The sequence below is a fragment of the Balaenoptera ricei genome, chromosome 7 (genome assembly GCF_028023285.1).
Source record: "Balaenoptera ricei isolate mBalRic1 chromosome 7, mBalRic1.hap2, whole genome shotgun sequence".
NCBI classification, from domain to species: Eukaryota; Metazoa; Chordata; class Mammalia; order Artiodactyla; family Balaenopteridae; genus Balaenoptera; species Balaenoptera ricei.
Window position 1 is genome coordinate 1336200 of NC_082645.1, and position 22129 is coordinate 1358328.

Genomic DNA, 22129 nt, shown 5'->3' on the forward strand with positions numbered 1-22129 from the left:
CTATTCACTTTGCTGTACAACAGAAATTAACACATTATAAAGCAATTATACTCTAATAAAGATTAAAAAATAGAAAAAAATTCAATAAAGACTTTTAAAATGCTCCACATCAAAAAAAAATCTTAAAAATCATGTACTGCTAAGTTATTACAGTTGAACACCTAAAATATTTTCATGGCAGTATAAATGCAGGGTTTTATTTTTATTTTTTTCTGTGATAATTAAAATGAACAAAGCAAAAAGAAAAGATTCCCAAGCTCTCTTGGGAATTAGTGAATGAAATATCAGATGTTGTTTGGTGACAAAGGCTACCTGCTTGTCCAACAGGCATGTGCATTTAGGGCAAAGGCTTTTAATCCAACAGTCTCCTTAAATACGTGGTTCAGCCAGGTCACAGAGGCCAGAGAGCCAGTTGTAACATCCAGGTTGTGACGGGATATTTTAACTACTACTTGCATCTATCACTGTTCTAGACATTAAAAAGGGCAAAATCACCAGCAACAACTTCTAATGAAGGAAACTGTCAACAACCATGAATTCTAATAGAAAACATTTCTTCTTTAGAGAGTTAGGAGTACTTTTTATAAATCAAGCTGTTTCTCAACCATGTTTTTCAGCATAATGATTATTTTCTAGAGGGTAAAAGGAAAGCTTTAGAGGTTGCATACCACGATTAGATCAAAAAGCTGTCATAGTGAAAACTTTAATCAGCTTTGCTGCCTCCTTTCAGTCTAAGGTTATATCTGCAGCTTCCATATGGGGCAGGGATTTCTACCCTCACCATTTACAAATGATGCCCCAGGGAGGCATTATGGAAAAGATCATGTTCCTTTGGGGCTGTTCACTGACTGTGGCCAAAGGATTCTTTCCAGTTACCCACCCAGATGGAATTTGTGGCAGTTTAACAGCCTGGACACGGACATGATAAAGTATAAAATATTGAATTTCTATGTGTCTCAGTGATTTCAGCTTTGATCTTCATTTTTGATTATGCAGTTAATCACGTCCGCGTCTGTCTGAGCGTGGTGCTCTGGAGGCGAATACTTTCCCATTTTTTTAGTCCTAAATACTTTATCCGATTTAAAAGGAATCCACAGTGTGAAACTTTAGCCTAGAAAAAAAATCAACATTCGCTCTGCCAACCAAGTACTACATTGAACAACTGAATTTCTATTTTATGATATTTCAGGAGTTTGACCAAGATGATGTCTGCACTCATTCCATACTGATTAGTGAAAGAGGAGATCCAAGTGGTGATGGACAAGACTGGCAACCCAGGACAGAAGGTATCTGTCTTCTGTCCTTGATATGGTTACAAAAATAACATGGATTATTTGGATTTTCCCCCTAATTTTGGTAGTGCTCAGTGCAGGAACGTTGAAATCACAGACAAGCACAAAGGAAAAGAAAAATCACTCATAATCCTATCCTTTGGTCCATACCTGAATCAGTGAGTCTTGTCAATCTGCCCAGCCAAAATGGGCATCTCTTTTCTGTCTCTCCTCTTCGTTCTACCCCACTCCAGCTCAGCCTACTGTTCTCACCTCCTATCTTTTCTGTCTAATAACATCTTTTCCCTCTTTTCTTTCCTCTCAGAATATTCCATCAGCTCCAGCGATCTGTTCTCTTCCAGGATCAAGCATTTCTCCACTATCTGTCATCCCAGAGCTCCTCCCTTGAGGGGGAGATGGGGGCCTGAACAAAGAACTAAAGCCCCAAGTTGCACTCTTGTATTCTCAGAGGTCATAAGTCTGGAATTTTCCAGAACAATGCCCATTCCAAATATGTCATCCTGTCCTACCCATAAGTGCCCTTGCATTGAACAGATCACAAAGTATTTGCAGATTCTCACTGCAGAAAATAGTCATCACAGAGATCACATTTGTCTGTCATCTATTCGCCTGTAAACTCCTTTTTTTTTAAATAAATTTATTTGTTTATTTTTGGCTGCATTGAGTCTTCATTGCTACGTGCAGGCTTTCTCTAGTTGTGGCGAGCGGGGACTACTCTTCGTTGCAGTGAGCAGGCTTCTCACTGCGGTGGCTTCTCTTATTATGGAGCACAGGCTCTAGGCGCACGGGATTCAGTAGTTGTGGCACGTGGGCTCAGTAGTTGTGGCTTGCGGGCTCTAGAGCGCAGGCTCAGTAGTTGTGGCACGGGCTTAGCTGCTCCGTGGCATGTGGGATCTTCCTGGACCAGGGCTCGAACCCATGTCCCCTGCATTGGCAGGCAGATTCTTAGCCACTGTGCCACCAGGGAAGTCCCCCTACAAACTTCTTAAATGAAATGTTTATTTGAACTGCTCCAACCTCTCTCTGGTAATTTTCCTACTTGCATTTCTAACACTCCAGGGAAGCTGTTCTCTGGATGTCTTTTTTTCTCATCCCTGTCAATCACCCTGAATGCCACAGTGCTGTCCTAGCTGCTGTCTCCTTTGGCCCCTTATGTGATGCTGCCCTCTTCTGGGGAGGCTTCAGTCTTTCTCAGACTCACTCGGTATCTCCTCTCCCGTGGTGGAGGGCGGGGAATAATTTAATAACATTTGAAATGATTAACTCCATGAACCCTGAAAGACCTAATTAAAATAAACAAGTTCTGATCTCCTTCCAAACAGTCTATGTGATCTGCCTTTGACTTTCAAAGGTTTCAAAGCTGAGTTATCAGAAGCCTGACTGTGTTCCCCATCATCTTCCAAGAGGTTAAAATAATGTGTTTATTCTGCTCCATTTGGAGATGACTTGCCATTTGAGGTGCTTATAATTCTTTTAAAATCGATTTGTAAGAGTTTAGGTTTTCATATAGGAACCATAACACTTATGCAGCATCTCGGCTAAGCCCTTGCAGTTTTAAGCTTTCATAACTTGGGTTACACATTTGAAAGAAGCAATTATGTTTCTAAATTTTCTTCTCATAGTTGATAAGAGTCTTCACTAGAACTAGTTACTCTTTTAAGTCACAAAGCCTGAAATAAAACTGTTTGGGGTATTATTGTGCATTGTATACATCTTAAATAGCAATAAATCTCTTTAAATCCCATTTACATGTTTCTATCAATAACATATTCCAGTTTCTTAACGTTAAAGTGCTTGCACATGTTATGAAGACTTTATGCACATACCATGTGACTATTCTGTTGTAGATATGAACATTTTAAATTTTTTATTTATTTATTTATTTTTGGCTGCATTGGGTCTTCGTTGCTGCGTTGTGGGCTTTCCTTAGTTGCGGCGAACGGGGGCTACTCTTCATTGCGGTGCACGGGCTTCTCATTGCGGTGGCTTCTCTTGTCGTGGAGCACGGGCTCTAGGCACGTGGGCTTCAACAGTTGTGGCGCATGGGCTTAGTTGCTCTGCGGCATGTAGGATCTTCCTGGACCAGGACTCGAACCCATGTCCCCTGCATTGGCAGGCAGATTCTTAACCACTGTGCCACCAGGGAAGCTCTAGATATGCACATTTAATCATTTAGTTTATATCTGTTCATTGTATTATTCTTTTAAAAAGGGAGCAGCACTGACTAAAGTATGTATAAACTTTATATAATGCTTGGATAACTCCCCTGGTCTTCTAACAACTAAGTATTCCTGCAGCGTACATTTGCTTTATTATGGGCTTTTACAGATGGTAACTTGTAAAATAAAATCCCCCCGCAAAATCCCTCATCTTTTTCCTTAGTATAAAAATCTTGCATTCCTCAATCAGCTATTTTCCCATAACATATCAGATGCAAACCTCATAGACTGGAAATTGAGCGTGTAAAATTACCCTTTTCATGAGTGAATAAGAATCTATTTTCTGAAATTACTGGGCTTAATTTATTTTTAATAGTGTATCATCAGAATTCTTAAGTGTAGATAACAGAATCTACTCTACTTGAGTGAAAAAGGAAGGAAGTTTTCAAAGATACCAGAAAGTTCATAGACCATTGAAAAACCAAAGGAGAAGAACAGACCCCAGGTTGGATTGTCAGAAAGAATTCTTGTAGCTACATCTCAAAACTGGCTACTGACCCCCAGATCATGCTGCTTCAGCCACAACCAGGAGCTGCTCCCACACTGACCTCAGAACCTCCCTCCTCTGTTGACACCCACATCAGCAAATGATGCCTGTGCCTTATCTTTTCTCATGTAACCCATGTGAATCCATGTCTCAAGTTAGCTTTCTGAATTCTAGTGGCAAAAAAAGGCTGGAAAATGTAGTTTTAAAAAATTCTGTTGAAAATCATGATTTAGGAAACTATCAAAACGTGGAGGGCTTCCCTGGTGGTGCAGTGGTTGAGAATCTGCCTGCCAATGCAGGGGACACGGGTTCTGAGCCCTGGTCTGGGAAGATCCCACATGCCGCGGAGCAGCTGGGCCCGTGAGCCACAACTACTGAGCCTGCGCGTCTGGAGCCTGTGCTCCGCAACAGGAGAGGCCGCAATAGTGAGAGGCCCGCGCACCGCGATGAAGAGTGGCCCCCACTTGCCGCAACTAGAGAAAGCCCTCGCACAGAAATGAAGACCCAACACAGCCATAAATAAATAAATAAATAAATAAATAATTTAAAAACAAAACAAAAAAAGTGGAGAGGTTATCAAAATGTTTTGAACCTCGATTCCCATCAATTTAAACAGAACAAGTGGAAAATACAGAAAAGTAAGACTTCTCTGGAGAAAATAATTTTTCTTCATTGAATGAATTAGGTTAGGCCAATTTTAAATTTTCATTTTAATGATTTAGCACTTACATTAACAAATTAATCATCATTTCCCAACTCTTATGAATGTCATTTGCACCTCTTCTGCAAGGAAATTATGTTTCTGGTTGTGTTTAAATGTTGCCTTTTAGTTTCTCTCTACTGTAACATTTTCTGGTGGGGTTAATTAATTAATTATTAATTTTAAAGATTTTTTTGATGTGGACCATTTTTTTTAAAGTCCTTATTGAATTTGTTACAATATTGCTTCTGTTTTATATTTTTTGGGTTTTTGGCCGCGAGGCACATGAGATCTTATCTTCTCGACCAGGGATCGAACCTGCACCCTCTGCATTGGAAGGTGAAGTCTTACCCACTGGACCACCAAGGAAGTCCCAGGGTTAATTTATTAATACATCTTCTTACTGGAAAGATTCACTCAGATGGGAGCAAGTGTTTTATTTTTACATGTAACAGTACATCCTCTTTCCTGGACCACTGGATATGTTTAGAGGCTCCCGTGACTACTCACTGTATTCAAAAGACAAAAAGAGAACACACGTGTTCCAAGATGATTTCAGAGCCAGAATGTTGTATAATCTTTCCCCCTCCCCTCCGCCATTTAGGACCAAATTTTTTTTTTCCCATTTAGGAGCCATTAACTTTTCACAATGTCTAAAAAGGCAGGTATTTCTAATACTCGCTTATTGTATCTTTCCTTGTTTTTAAAAAAAAGAAGAAATCAACCAATTAACAGATTTTGAACACATTAAATTTGCTTAAAAACATACTGGGTAAAAAAAAAAATAACCTGGGTTTATTAGTCCTCAATGATTGTAAAAGTACAGTCATTCTTAACAAGGTGTTCACATGAATACACTGCCCAATTTTCTAATTTCTACAGCAAAATACTAACTGTACCTAGCCTTTACTAGAACATCCTTTTCACTGACAGTTTAGTTATTAGGAAAGTATGCTGTATGTTTTTCTTACTCCAACTTGTCAGCTAGGTGTTTGCCCTCAAGGATGACTATAAAACTGGTATGAAAGACACCCATCTCCCTGTGCTATGTGGCTGCTTCCCACTAGCTATATATTTTACATTTGGTAGTGTATATATGTTCATGCCACTCTCTCACTTTGTCCCAGCTTACCCTTCCCCCTCCCCATATCCTCAAGTCCATTCTCTAGTAGGTCTGCGTCTTTATTCTCATCTTGCCCCTAGGTTCTTCAGTTTTCTATTTTTGACCAGTTTTTTATTTTTGTTTTGTTTTGTTTTGTTTTTTAGATTCCATATATATGTGTCAGCATACAGTATTTATTTTTCTCTTTCTGACTTACTTCACTCTGTATGACAGACTCTAGGTCCATCCACCTCACTACAAATAACTCAATTTCTTTTCTTTTTATGGCTGAGTAATATTCCATTGTATATATGTGCCACATCTTCTTTATCCATTCGTCTGTTGATGGACACTTAAGTTGCTTCCACGTCCTGGCTATTGTAAATAGAGTTGCAATGAACATTGGGGTACATGACTCTTTTTGAATTATGGTTTTCTCAGGGTATATGCCCAGTAGTGGGATTGCTGGGTTGTATGGTAGTTCTATTTTTAGTTTTTTGAGGAACCTCCATACTGTTCTCCATAGCGGCTGTATCAATTTACATTCCCACCAACAGTGCAAGAGTGTTCCCTTTTCTCCACACCCTCTCCAGCATTTATTGTTTGTAGATTTTTTGTTGATGGCCATTCTGACTGGTGCGAGATAATATCTCATTGTAGTTTTGATTTGCCTTTCACTAATGATTAATGATGTTGAGCATTCTTTCCTATGTTTGTTGGCAATCTGTATATCTTCTTTGGAGAAATATCTGTTTAGGTCTTCTGCCCATTTTTGGATTGGGTTGTTTGTTTTTTTGATATTGAGCTGCATGAGCTGCTTGTAAATTTTGGAGATTAATCCTTTGTCAGTTGCTTCATTTGCAAATATTTTCTCCCATTCTGAGGATTGTCTTTTGGTCTTGTTGATGGTTTCCTTTGCTGTGCAAAAGCTTTTAAGTTTCATTAGGTCCCATTTGTTTATTTTTGTTTTTATTTCCATTTCTCTGGAAGGTGGGTCAAAAAGGATCTTGCTGTGATTTATGTCATAGAGTGTTCTGCCTATGTTTTTCTCTAAGAGTTTGATAGTGTCTGGCCTTACATTTAGCTCTTTAATCCATTTTGAGTTTATTTTTGTGTATGGTGTTAGGGAGTGTTCTAATTTTATTCTTTTACATGTAGCTGTCCAGTTTTCCCAGCACCACTTATTGAAGAGGCTGTCTTTTCTCCATTGTATATTCTTGCCTCCTTTATCAAAGATAAGGTGATCATATGTGCGTGGGTTTATCTCTGGGCTTTCTATCCTGTTCCATTGATCTATATTTCTGTTTTTGTGCTGGTACCATACTGCCTTGATTACTGTAGCTTTATAGTATAGTCTGAAGTCAGGGAGACTGATTCCTCCAGCTCCACTTTTCTTTCTCAAGATTGCTTTGGCTACAGGGTCTTTTGTGTTTCCATACAAATTGTGAAATTGTTTGTTCTAGTTCTGTGAAAAATGCCAGTGGTCGTTTGATAGGGATTGCAATGAATCTGTAGATTGCTTTGGGTAGTAGAGTCATTTTCACAATGTTGATTCTTCCAATCCAAGAACATGGTATATTTCTCCGTCTATTTGTATCATCTTTAATTTCTTTCATCAGTGTCTTATAATTTATTTTCATGTTTTTGATTTTCATTTCATTTTTCATATGTTCATTTCATATAGTCTTTCACTTTGATTACATATTACAAAAGTTTCAGCCCACAATGCAATGGAAAATTTTAAACGGATTCTTCACCAAAGATAGTTTGAGAAGCACTGGGCCTTTGGAGAATGGTCAAAGGCCTTTGGTCAACACCTTTGGAGAAGTAGAAGGATGCACCTCTTACGTCTCCCCTTTGCCCCTCTGATTTCTCTGCTTGAGGAAATGGGAATGGGAAAACTAAAGTGTGAGGGGCAGAGGGCAGGTGAGGTGGGGAGCAACTCAGAGGACAGGGAAGTCTTGTGCTTTCAGCAACACAGCCATTCCACACAGCAGCACCGTTTGGAAGTAGTCCTCCAAACTTTCTAGTGATGTCGGGCTGGGCTAAGAACTGGAGACCCAGAAGACATGGGGAATGATTTTTAAATCAAACCATTTCCTCCCCCTTTTATTCAGATAACCTCAGTGCATCAGGAATGGGTACTAGCACATTCTGTTTCACTTCCAAATGAAATTGAGATGGTAGGCTCCAGGACAAAGATGGTGACCAGGCAGCCTTTACTCCTGAAGAAAGAGGAACATTACCAGGAGCTCTGCAATGTGAACTTGGGCTTTTTGTTGCCAAGACCTTGCTTAAAACCGAACATCTCCAAGTCTGTAGCCAGAGAAGACGTTCCTCACTTTCTGAAGGGGCAGCCGAGAAAATCTGAAGGTGAGTTCATTTAATTACACAGTTATTCCTTTATTCTTTGGTCCATAAATATTTCTTTACTGATCTTTTTCTTCAGCGTTTGAAAATCTTTACAGGGAACTCATATTTGGTTTATCTTTATCTATGGGGGTTTGGGGGGCCTACACTGAAGATGCTTTCCTCCAAGATTTGAGTTAGCTGTTCTATCTAGCCCAAGACTTATTTACCAGATAGCACACTGATGCCAGCGTTTCCCCTTAGGACGTTGCTCTCATTGATATCTGCTTACCACTGTCCTAAACCAATTGGCCTAAACCACCAGGGACAAACCTGTAGTCCAAAATTTTGCATTTATTGGCTTATTGCAATGAGAGATATCGCACAGCAGAGGAAATGTGAAGCATCTCACCAAAAAAAGGGGAAAAAATAGAATTATTATTATGGGATTTGGATGCAAGGGTAGAGCTCAAATGAAATTTAAATGAAGCAGTGGATTTTTTTTAAAAATTTTTAATTTTAAATTTATTGGGTAAAATGTACATCACATTAAATTTACTATTTTAACCATTTTTAAGTGTAATGGTTTAGTGGAATTAAATACATTTACACTGTTGCACAACCATTGCCACTATGCATCCCCAGAACTTTTTCATCTTGCAAAACTGAAGATCTGTACCCATTCAACTTTAACTCTCCTTTCTACTTTCCCCCCGTACCCCTGGTAGCCACTGTTCTACTTTGTGTCTCTATGAATTTGACTATTCTAGGTCCCTCATATAAGTGAAATCATACAACATTTGTCCTTTTCTGTCTGGCTGATTTCATTTAACATGATGTTGAAGCCGAGTTTCGATAGACTGTGTATAAAAGTGTTAACATCAGGTCTGGACTGTGACGTAGACCCAGGGTCTTGTTCCTTGAAGTCCAGAAATCTCGCTCCCAGTTGTCCGCAGCCTCTCTTCGGCCTCCTCTCTTGCCACTCTTCCTCAGCAGATGCTAAACATCAGCATCACCAAACGCCTTCTGTTCCCAGAACAAATATGTGAATATTTGCACATGTTGTTTTTTTCTGCCGGAACATTAAACCATCCTTCAGCTCTCCCCTTAGAAACCCCCTCCTCTGGGAAGTCTTCCTGAATGTCCCCAAGACTGGGGGAGTCGCCAGGCCTTTGGACTCCCATAGGATCCTGACCTTGTCTGCAACATAACACTCATCATGCTGAATTGTCACTGTCTTTTTATGTGCTGGTCTTCACCAGATGACAAAGGCAAAAACCATCACACCTCTGCACACCTCGCTCCAGATCTGGCACATAACTATTTAAAAATGTATATTGAATTAATAACAATGGCAATCACCATTTATTGAGTGCCTATTACTGCAAGGCACATATGTTCACTGATACAGGTAATATTAGCATGCTTGTTTTAGAAATGAGGAAAGTGAGCCTCAGAAGGTTAAGTGCATGCCCAGGTCACATAGCTAATGGGTTACAGAGGCTGGGTTCAAACCTGGACCCCCTGTCTCTGAAGCCAACGTGCTTAAGCACCATGTCATGTGTGTTCAGAGCTCACACCGCCCATTTGAGCCCCACTTTAGTTATGAGGGAAAAAAAGGAGAAACATTTAGTCTTGTGGTGGAGGTGAATTTAGAGAAAAGGGAGGGCAGTTGGTGCAGGTACAAACTGGAGGAAGGATGGATGGAGAGATTGAATTGGACATCATGGAAATATCTTCTCCTGGCCAAACCACAGAAAGTTTTGAAGATGTAATAAAAGTAGCACATTCAAACAAGAACAAACTGGGTTAGGTCAGTATTCTGTAATGGGATCTGCTCCATCGGTGTTACGATCTTGTCTGAAGAAGTCAGCTGGGTTTACCAGGCTGGTGTTTGTTCCCTTTTTAAGAATATTTTTGTTTAAATGCAATCTTAAATTTTAGACAATCAACATATGTCGATTAAGAAAAATTCAGAAAAGACAGGTGAGCAAAAATAAAAAGTAAGAAATAAGAAGTACAAATACTGTTTCAAGACCGTTTCTCCTAGAATGTAATTCCACATTTCTAAATAACATGTTTATAACTACATTGCTTGATTGCTCAATTTACGCATTATCTATTAGTGTTTAACAATTTTATATTACTCTCTACACACACAGGCAACCTTCGAAATCTTTGTGCTTTAAAAAAATTAATATTCAATGTCTCCCTTATTATGACTAGGTAAAATATCATTCACAGCTGAGCCCCAGAGTATGCTATGATTACATTGCTTTTCTTTTGAGACATTCTATTTATCCCAGCTTTAATACTCGCCTCATTTCACCATTTGCTTACTTTCCGTATATCTGTCACTAATTCATCCCCATCCTGTCTGATGGACCTGTGAAACGCACCTCAATACAGCAACTGCACACCAGGTAATCCATTGGTTTCTTTTGTTTTTTAAGACCTTGCTCCTGGAATGCTCTGCCCTCCTGTTTCACTGTGTGTTACTTGGTCTTTGGACCTCCTGACCAGCTGTCTCTTTGGGAGTTCCTCATCATTATCCTGGAAATGCCCTTGGCTACCTTCTGTGTTGGACCCCTGTGTACACGGCTTCCTCTCTCTTGATTAATGCACTCATTTTAGGAAGGTAAATTTTCCCGTAGCTTCCTGAAGAAGGTACATGAATGATTTTTTTTTTTTAAAGAAATTCACGTTCTTTTATTTATTTATTTATTTATTTATTTATTTATTTATTTATGACTGTGTTGAGTCTTCGTTTCTGTGCGAGGGCTTTCTCCAGTTGCGGCAAGTGGGGACCACTCTTCATCGTGGTGCGCGGGCCTCTCACCATCGTGGCCTCTTTTGTTGCGGAGCACAGGCTCCAGACACGCAGGCTCAGCAATTGTGGCTCACGGGCCCAGTTGCTCCGTGGCATGTGGGATCTTCCCAGACCAGGGCTCGAACCCGTGTCCCCTGCATTGGCAGGCAGATTCTCAACCACTGCGCCACCAGGGAAGCCCCATGAATGATATTAACAGTAGTTTTTCATTGTCTCTGTTTCCTCTGAGCTCTCTTCTTTCTTTTTGTTTGTTTTGTTCTGTGTATTTTCATGTTAGAGGCTATTCCCATATATCAGTTGATGCTTGGCGATTATTTGTATTTAAGAGGGGGAGACTAAAAAGTGCCAGGAGCTCGAGGGGGCTTGTGGAGTGGACAGAGACCTGGATGGTTGGATGACGGATTCCCCTAGTGTCAGGGTGCGTAGGTAGGCTTTTCTCTCAGCTAGTTTGCCTGAGAGAAGGAGAATCCAAGCTCCTGCTTGTAGGTTATAAGGCTGGAGCTTCACATGTCAATGTGGAGGCTTTCATTTATCCTCATATTTTCACTCCAGCACCCTGTTTCTGCTCTCAGCTGTACCTAGCTCCTTCGCATCTTTGTTTCAAGCTCTTCAGAGAATAAACTTCCAGCCAGGAATGGAGAAGAGCAACCCCTGACAAGTGGGGCAGGACGCAGGACGGGGAATCTGGAACCAACTCCTTGTACAGAGTTTGAAGCAACCCCTTGTTTCAGACTCATCTGCAACCCCACCTTCAGAGGTACCTGGTATCTTTAATTCCTGCTCCTTTCTGGGGTTCTTATTTCTTGTTGAGTTCTACCCTCTGCAGGCAGTGAGCAGAACAGAGAAAGTTGACAACTAAATTGTTTATTATTCATCCATACAGTTTTAAAAATTTATTTATTTATTTATTTATTTATTTATTTATTTATTTATTTATTTATGGCTGTGTTGGGTCTTCGTTGCTGCGCACGGGCTTCCTCTAGTTGTGGTGAGCAGGGGCTACTCTTCATTGTGGTGCACGGGCTTCTCCTTCCGTGGCTTCTCTAGTTGTGGAGCATGGGTTCTAGGCGCATGGGCTTCAGTAGTTGTGGCTCGTGGGCTCTAGAGCGCAGGCTCAGTAGTTGTGGCGCACGGGCTTAGTTGCTCCGTGGCATGTGGGATCTTCCCGGACCAGGGTTCGAACCCGTGTCCCCTGCATTGGCAGGTGGATTCTCAACCACTGCGCCACCAGGGAAGCCCATCCATACAGTTTTCACCATCCAAAATTTTGTTGATGTCGTGCATGTGCTGTTTTACCCTCTAGGTTTTTGCTGTTCTTTTTCTTTACCTTTTATTTTTTATTTTTATTTTTTTGTTTGGCTGCATGGCTTGCGGGATCTTAGTTCCCAGACCAGGGGTCGAACCTGGGCCCTGGCAGTGAAAGCGCTGAGTCCTAGCCACTGGACCGCCAGGGAATTCCCTTCTTTACCTTTTTAAAAAATTAGTCTACCATCATTTTAGTGAGGTTTGTGGAGAGAGTGGAGAAAAGCTTGTATATTCAACCTTTTAACTGGAATTCTATACACATTTAAAAAGCCTTTCAATATATATTACCACATTACCTACTGGAAAGATCTTACCTCTACATTCTCACCAGAAATGTTTGAGTGCCTTTATATCTCACGTCATTCCTTGTCAATACTGGATATTACTCATCTAAATATTTATAATACCTGAATTTTTTAAACTCAGTGTGTTATACATAAGCACCCAAATATAAATCATATTCAGTTATATTTCTAGTATTAACTTGTAATATCTTTTCAACAGAAAATCTCAACCTCTAGCATACAACCTCAATGAGGGCAAGAATTTTGTCTTTGTTGTTCACAATTATATTGCCATCTTCTGGGACAGTGTTGGCTATTCAGTAGGCACTCAATAAATATTGGTTAAATAAATGGATAAAGAATTGGGGTGGTGCTCTGCCCAGCTGTGGCTAAGGGGAATGCCCGCATCCCCTCCAATTGGAATCCTCTTCTTAGGTGACCAGTTTTCACCTGAGAATGGCTTCTACCTGTGGTACATCTCAGAGAGGTCTCGCTAAGTGAAATTTCCAAATGGCAGCCTGTGGCCAAAAAGGACCTACAGGCATATTTTGTTCGGCCTTCAAAGTATTTTAAAAAGGGATGAGAAGGAGATTTCACATAAGGTCTCCAGCTCTCTGGCTTCTCTTGGCAATTGGAGGATCCAGCAGTGCTGGATTACCCATCTGGAATGGACCACACCAGCTAGAACTGGGGAATGGATGTCCCTGTAGTTGGGGCACAGAATTTCAGTTCACCACTGTCCCTACTTATCCCACTTCATTCATTTATGTGCCTGCTTTGACCCTGAACACATTGGAGCTTTTGGCTTCAGCTTTAACCCATGATGGTGAGTGGGGTTTTAGGGACCATTCTGATGTTTTGGTAAGAAGAAAACAACGTCTAGGTTTTACCCTACCTAGTAAATCTCATCTCGCCCTTCCCCGCACTCCTTCAGAATTTATGATCTATCCCATGTTTGAGTTCAAACAACGGATGGGAGACAATTATACATAAATACTTTCACATTTCTGCAAAAGTCTGGGTTTTCTGAGCAAAAAGCACTAGGAGACTAGGTTGAAAGATGATTGAATGGCAAACATGCCTTGGAAGTTAGAGATAAGCTATTGCTCCAGAAAGACTGAAGCTGGCTTTGCCAAGAGCTGTTTACTTACTTAATAGGGTAAAAATAAAACAAACAAAACCCAGAGACACATTTCCTCCTTCTCCTGGAGACGCTTGCTTACATTTCATAGTGAAGGTCTCTCTTTCTCAGAAGGGAAAGATGGGTTGAACTGCCAGCACTCTATACATAAGCTCTGAGTCTCATAATTTCAGGGTCTCCTCCTACGGTGCAGCCTCACTACCGGTGCAGGTTCTCATTTGTGTCAACCTGTGGGGAATCGGGCTGCAGGGAACTGGCACTAGGATGCCCTGTGGGTGATAAGTGCTCTGCTTTCTGATCCAGAGAGCATGTGTTTCCAGAAGGAATATAAGTAAAAATAAATAAATATCACTATATATACGCAAATGTTATAAATATAAAACAGAGATATATACACATATATAACATAGATATATATGAAAAACAACATTGTATATAAAACAACCACCTTCTTCAGCAATAGTTTTGTGTAATCATTCTGTACCCACCTCCATGTGGATTACACCTGGAAAAACTCTTCATTTTGACAACTTTTCCTCAAACCTCAGCACCAAGATCACTCCATCGCCATCACCTGGCTTAAGGCCGACTGTGTTCACTCTACTACTAAGAATATCTGATAATAATAATAATAATTTTGGGGACTTCCCTGGTGGCGCAGTGGTTGAGAATCTGCCTGCCAATGCAGGGGACACGGGTTCCAGCCCTGGTCCGGGAAGATCCCACATGCCGCGGAGCAACTAAGCCCGTGCGCCACAACTACTGAGCCCGCGAGCCACAACAACTGAAGCCCGTGCACCTAGAGCCCGTGCTCCGCAACAAGAGAAGCCACTGCAATGAGAAGCCTGTGCACCGCGACAAAGAGCAGCCCCTGCTCTCCTCAACTAGAGAAAGCCTGCGTGCGGCAACGAAGACCCAACGCAGCCAGAAATAAATAAATTAATTAATTAATTAAAAAAAAAAACTTATAAAAAAATAATTTTTCTCGTTACAGGGTTTTCCTCTTCTAATATGAAGTATAGTAGCCGGAGAATTGAGGTAAGAGTAGTTTGAGCATTTTTGACTTAAGTATTAAAACCAAAGAATCTTGTTAGAGACAAATTCTATCAAAGAACTCAGAGCCCAAATCCTCAGCATATATCTTGGAAAAACCACAACTCACATGCAGTTTATAGAGGAGCTAATTTCTGGGAAAATTATATCTTGACACGTATACTTCTTTTCTGGGGTGTTTCCCATTGTCCACGTAATGAAGTGAGTAGCTCTTTTGGACATATTTAATTTTTCTTCTTTTAATGTATTGAGAAATGAGGTAATTCTTTTTCCATTGGTAGAAAGATTTTCCTAGTTGTCTCATTTGTAAGTAAAGCGTTTGGAAAGAGCCTTGCAATTCTCTCAACTGACTCTTCTGTATTCTATGAGCCTTTGAGAAAATGCATAGGTACTGCTTAGTGTTGAAAAAAGGACTTTATTGGCCTAAAATATAAATAAATGAAATAATGGCTGCTATTGCAGAGGTGTTTAAGCACTGGGAGAATCTGTATTTTGAGAGATGAAAGAAAGTCATCTAGGTAATGAAACTAGGGGATTACACTGCATCTCACCTGTTTCTAATGCCTGTTTCTAGTGTCAGTTTCCTTTTCCTGTCTTCTTACACACAGGTGGCAACAGAATGAAAATTAAACATAGAGCTCTCAATTACCACTCGTGATCTATGCCTATAAATATTCTGATATAATTAGTTATCGAATCTCTATACCCAGAGGGTGGGGTGGTGGAGGAGGAAGGCCACGGTGAAAGCTGTAAAGTGAGAGCTTATAGCTTAACCAACCAAAAGCTGAATATTATATATTGGGTTACACTGACCTCTAGAGGTTGATAATAACATAAACTTGCTTAATTTGAAAATAGTTGGAGGGCCAAGGAGAATTAAATACCATTTAGGGAGCTAACTCTCAAGCGTATAGTGTGGCACATTTATAAGCCACTCTCAACAGAACAATTCAGCCAACAATGAGAAGCACTTGTGTTCTGCATACAAATTCTGAGTTGGTTTGCAACCTAACGATCACTATTACAGTAAATGTAACAGCAATTTTAAGCTGTTCTAAGTGGGAATTTTTAAAATCTTAGATCAATTCTATGGAAAGTAAATAGAAAAGAGAATAGAAATAAAACAAAGTAAACAGAAAAGAGAACAGAAATTTTAAAAAACTTAAAGGTTTTATTGTTTACAATGTAGGGCCTTTATTTTAAACATATAACCATGAATCTTTACATATGTTAGCATTGCTTTTTAAAAGTATTGTCTTGCCTTGGTTCTTAAAAAACACCAGGAATAAGATTTTAGTTTTTAAAACTGTGATCTCCAGGATAACTTTGTACTTTAAAGGACTTCCTAAAGAGAATCTTAAAATTTCTTCAGATTACTTTATTAATATGATACGCATATGTGTTTCTGCATTCATTCGTTTTCTCTTTCCTTTTAGTTCCCTCAGCCACCATTGTCACCCTTGCCTGTGAGATCTGGTCTCCTTACTACACCCCCAAATCATAAGGATCAAAAGGAGAGAGAAAGAAATATTCCAAGCTTTATATCTTTCATACCTGAGCTCTCAGAGCCTGTTAGTCGATCTGATGAGTTTAGACCATCAAACAAGCAGAAGGAAGCACCGTTCAAGGTTTAGAGGGTCAGACTCTCAGGTCATTTGATAGCTCTATCTGGTCCAGAAACATGTGCTCTTTTTGGAAGGCTCACCATCACAGACAACACCTGGAGACAGAGGAGAGTAGGAAATCCAAGGAAACAGAGGGATGTGTCAACACTGAAATCTCTCACTTTGAAAAAGGACAGTCTTTGGTGTCCTTTGAGAATTTCAAGGAAGGCAATTTTCCTACAGATAGGGAAGTGGATATTGACTGCCTTGGTGCTGAACTGAGAAGAGCAGAAGAGAACACTCCACCTCTTTCATCAGGAAAGAAAGAGGGTTCAGTAGCCAGAAACTATGAACAAGATTCAGAAGCTGGATATATCAAACCAGTCAAGTTCCAAGAAGCCCTGCGTTCAGAAATAACTCTAAGCCTGGATGAAGGGATTAGAAATGATAAAGCTGATTCAGAAACTGCTTCAGCACATAAAGGGGAAGTGATTGAGCCAAATCATATTTCAGAAGACTATACTGTTCTTAAAAGTTTGTCCAATATAGTTCCTCATGACCTCATTGAAAAGCTCCCAGAAGATCACAGAAGCATGGAGACAAACATAAAAATATCAGTAGCAGAGGCAGCCAAACCAGAAACAAATGGGATGGTGCCTCTTATCCACATCACTTTCCCCGGAGATGAAACTCCCAAGGAACCAGCAATAACTAAGCCAAGCCTCCAGAAAAGAAAGGGCATCCTTCATAACAATAGTAGCTTCAACATACTTGCAGACCAAGAAATGACAGGCATAAAATGAAAACCCATAGAAATAAGTTGGATTCAAAGACCAAGGCCAGTAACAGGACACCTCAGAATTTCATGGTTTCCATTGAAAGTTCCATGAAGCCTACCATGCACAAAACCAGCATAAAAACTCAAGTTTTTCCTGCTCTGGGGCTTGTGGACCCCAGACCTCGGCAATCACCCAAGTTTCAAAAGAGAATGCCACAGATAGAAAAGAAGCAATCCGGGACTTCCCTGGTGGCGCAGTGGTTAAGAATCCGCCTGCCAATGCAGGAGACACGGGTTCGAGCCCTGGTCTGGGAAGATCCCACATGCCGCGGAGCAACTAAGCCTGTGTGCCACAACTACTGACCCTACGCTCTAGAGCCCGCGTGCCACAACTATTGCAGCCTGCGTGCCTAGAGCCCGTGCTCCGCAACAAAGAGAAGCCACCGCAATGAGAAGCCCGCACACTGCAACAAAGAGTAGCCCCCGCTCGCCGCAACTAGAGAAAGCCCGCGCACAGCAACGAAGACCCAACGCAGCCAATAAATAAATACATAAATAAATTTATAAAAAAAAAAAAAAGAAAAGAAAAGAAGCAATCCACTTACCGAGCTTTGAAACCTAAAAAGCAGTCATTGCCTTGCATCTGTAAAAATCCAGGAATAAAAAAGTCTTCTGTTCCTCTCTCTGCTCAACCAACAGAGCCAAGACTAAATTACTGAGATCTGAAGTACAGTGACAGGTTCAAAGAAATCAGTTCAACTGCAAATGGACCTGGAATCTACGAAATGTTCAGGACTCCTGTTTATCGTCAGATGCGAGAGGCTGAACAGCATGAAAACAAATATTTCCGAGAGATATGCTCAGCTCCATCGGGCAGATGTGTCACCAATAAATGTCGATCTTCACACAGTGAGAGGACCAGCAAAAGCCGAACCAGACTTTCTCAGAAAAGACCACATATTAAACCCCGAAGTCTTCTCTTGGCATTAAACAAAAGCACAAAAGTTTAATTTCTAAAGAAAAGCGTTGCCAGGCTGTAAGTAGCAACGACACTGAAAATGGTGATGGTATTTCAGAACCAGAATAGCAGATAGAGTCTTCAGGAAATGACTTTCTATCTTCCAAGGATGAAGTTCAGCCCATGATCATGGTTCAGACTCATGAGCAGTCCATCGAACAAAACGAATTCCTTCCTGTCTCAGATTTGTCCATTGTTGAGGAAGTCTCCATGGAAGAGTCTGCTGACGAAGGAGACATTTCTAGCAATCAGATACTTGCCACGAGCCTCAGAGATCTGCGTGAACTCGAAGAGCAACTTCACCAAACCCCATTTGTCCTTTCAGAAAACAGCTGGGCACTGCCCAGTGCGAAGAGTTCCAGCAAGCATGTACTGCAAGAGAAGCAGACTATAGCATCTCTTGGTGAAACTAATGCCAATCAAATTTTAACTAACGATGTAGAGTTTGAGAGTGTTTCAGATAAGTCTAAAACACTTATGAGTTTCTCTTTCAAAGAGAAACAAGAAAGTGCATCTTCTCAAGCATATCAACGTTGGGCACAGTCTTTGGATCATGATAGTTTGGCTAATAAGTCAATTCCATGTCAAACATTTGGAAAAACTTTAAATGATGCAGATTCAATTTCCCAAGAAATTCCAGACCCTGTAAAGAGTGAAGAATCGACAGATGAACTGTTAGGTTGTCTAGCTGCGGAACTACTAGCTCTTGATGAGAAAGGTAACAACTCTTGCCAAGTAATGGCAGATGAAACAGATCCTGAAAGCCGAAATCTTGTCCTCAGTAAGAGAGGAAATACCATGCAAGAATTAGGCGGAGACAACAACTGTCAAGACACAGGTTGGTATAATTAGAATCAGAGATTCATTGGGACGGGAAGGGATCTCAGAGACAATCCGTTTCAAACCCCTTATTTTCAAATGAGGAATCAGTAACCCTAAACAATTAAATAGTTTCATCAAGATCTCATTATTTGGTTGCAAGTTTGGAATCCAGGTCCCCTGACTCTCACGCTAAGACGTTTTCATTATGTTGCCTTACTTCTAGAATTTAGCTAGCCTGACACTGCAATGGAATCACTTTGATTACATTAATATAGCAAAGCTACTTATTGAAATAGGTAGATATTATATTCAGTGATGAAGTTTTCAATCAACAAGTAACAGCAGGGAGATAATTATGGGTAAAGCATTACTCTAAGTGGTGTGTAAGATAGAAAGAAATTAACACAGCCCCCGAAGTAGCTCACCATCTAGTTCCAAAAGACATATGAAAACATGAAAAGCTCATTACTCAAAGATTCCCTGCACCTGAGCATTTGTTCCCAAATGGTTTACTTTAACACAAAAATATTATTGATGCCTCCTGTGATTTTGGTATTGGGATAAGAGCTGAAGATATGGTGGGGCACAAGACTTAGCCATTGCTCTCAAGGAAGCATAAACAACAATCCTGAACACATTTAAAAAAAATTTGTTTGGCACTGGAGTGGGGCGGTGAGAAGACTATCAGCAGGTAGTAAGGTTACGTTTGTTTTAGTTCTCACTGAAGTATATGAGCCTCCTGTTCTACTAAATTTTAAACACAAACAGTAGGTTTAGCTGAAACATTATTTACTGTACACTAACTCAGGTTATATCATGCTCTTTCAGGATCAGGAATCATTATTTTAAATAATTGATCAGAAGAATACACAAGGTAAATAATTATACCATAGCTAAGTTTATTGAGAAGTTACCACATATGAGTGACACACATCATACTGTCTCCTTTCTATACTTCATATCAGCTCCATGAGATCAATGCTAAAGGTAATAACAAGTCCCCATTTTGCAGATGAGGAAACTGAGGTTTAGAAAGTCATGCAGGTAGTGAGTGGTGGGGACAGGAATTCTGATTCCAGCCCCACACTCTTAATCACTAGACAGTGGGAATATTCCTGGTTGTAAAAGGCCATCTTCACCCTCATAGTGAACCTGGTCTTGGCTGGGACGTGGACAGGATTCACAGAGGCTGCCAGGCTTGGGTGGGAGTTGGGGGTACGTGTGTGCATGCCTGTGTGTCTGAGATGGGTCCACCAGCCTGCCATTTCACATTCAAGAAAAGCTAACAAGCTAGTAAATACAATCAGCCCATAACCCTACGCTGCAATCACGGAGTCACGGAGTCTGACCTTTTGTGATCTTTTCATTTCTAAGCAATCCATAAATTTCAGTTTGGATAGAAACATGAGAGGCTGGGGAAGAGGAACCCAAATGGCCCTCTGGAGGCACCCGTGCTCATTCCCGAGGAAGGAGATCCTGTGTAATGTCTTATTCTTAAGGACCGTCACTGTGCCTCTACATCACCATCATCATTTATTTTTAATAACTCATAGAGGAGATCAAGACAAAGTATTTTTGGTCCTGATCAAACAATTGGTAAACATGGTCTAAGCTCTACAAAAAGCTACTTGTTTCCCGACTTCCAGGGGAAGGCTTTTCAAAGTTTACTGTGGATGCACATCTCTTGAGGGTCATGCTGAAATGTAGACACTGATTTGGTATGTCTGAGGCCTGAGATTCTGAAAGTCTAACAAGCTCCCATGGGATATTGATACTGGTCTGTAGGTTCTCCTTTGAGTAGCAAGGGTCTAGAGGACCATGGATCTTTAGTCTATTGCAGCTGGTCTTGACCATTAGACTTGAGTGTATGGCTGTGCATGGGTGAATGTATGTGCGTGTATGCATAAGAGAGAGAGTATCTATCTGCATGTATATTTGTGTGTAAATGTGTATGTGTATGGAACTGTAGGCATATATGCTTACATATGTGTACATTTGAGTATATGCGTACGTTGTGGAAATAGAACAAAGGTTATTTATTCAGAGCTCACTATAGCAAAGGAGTCAACCACCATCACTTGTGTTTGGCCGAGACTCAAAAGCAGGCAAGGAGTAGGAAAGCTTTTTAGTGGAAAAAAGGCTTCAGGTGTGCCCTGATTGGAGGCTGTTGTCCTGGGGAAGCTGTAGGTGGGCTAACTAGAAGGGGCCTCCCACGTGATTGGTTAGGGGTGCATATTTGGCCTTCTCTGGTTGGTCCTAGGTTAGAAGAAAGGAAGACTTTACTCTCCACTCTTTCTCTCCGTCCCAAGGACTCAGAATGTAATGATGACTTTTCTTTTTTGTCTCATTCTTCCAGAGATACAGTAATGGCTTTGGGATATATGACAAAGAGGAGAGATTTTTCAACTCACATGAAAAGAAGACATTTTCTGAAAACAGTTTAAAGTATGAAGAACCTATCCTGTGGACCAAGGGTGAGATCCTTGGGAAGGGAGCCTACGGCCCAGTAAGTGAAACAGGAAACATGTTGAAATAAAAAGTCTCCACTCCTCCACCCCTCTCTCTTCCCTAATCTTCTTGAGTGCCCACCCCACCCTGCATACTCTCTTACTTAGAACTCTTTCAGCTGGAAGTAATAGGAAACCCAGCCTAAAGTGGCTTGAGGAAAAGGATGTCCACAGCTTTATGTAACTGAAGGATTTGGAGTAGGACTGGCTCTGGGCACAGCTGGTTTCAGGGGTCAAACAATGTCACTGGGGATCTGGTCTCTCTGTGTCTCCTTCTGGCTCTGGTTCTCAGGCTCCACGGGGTAGTACAATGGCCATTGTGTTTCAAGCCTCTAATTCTCTGAGGTCCAAGTCCTGGGGGAAAGAAGTCTCTTTGTTCAACCGTTCAAGTTATGTTACCAGAAGTTGGGAGAATCATTGCTGAGTGGCAAAAACAAAAGATGTTCCTTACATTTTGTGAATTGCATAAAAGACCATCTAAAGTCCCAGCACTTTAGATTGTATTTACACAGATTGGTAAAGAGAAGACTGAACCCAAGCCATTATGATATACATTCACTATGCTACTTATCCCCATCTTGGCTCCACTGAAACATTCAATTTGCTTAAGTACTTTGCATTTAGGTAGGGATGTTTCA

At 40.7% G+C, this 22129-nt stretch overlaps 1 protein-coding gene across 1 annotated transcript in view; it reads left to right on the forward strand.

Annotated features, from left to right (window-relative positions):
• MAP3K19 (mitogen-activated protein kinase kinase kinase 19) overlaps nucleotides 1-22129 on the forward strand; it is a 45954-nt gene that overhangs the window by 18551 nt on the left and 5274 nt on the right. The window contains 9 exon segments of the mRNA XM_059927097.1: nucleotides 1190-1286; nucleotides 14704-14747; nucleotides 16199-16367; nucleotides 16370-17146; nucleotides 17149-17393; nucleotides 17738-18107; nucleotides 18110-18974; nucleotides 18976-19000; nucleotides 21341-21490. Coding sequence (XP_059783080.1) covers nucleotides 1190-1286; nucleotides 14704-14747; nucleotides 16199-16367; nucleotides 16370-17146; nucleotides 17149-17393; nucleotides 17738-18107; nucleotides 18110-18974; nucleotides 18976-19000; nucleotides 21341-21490 — 2742 coding nt within the window.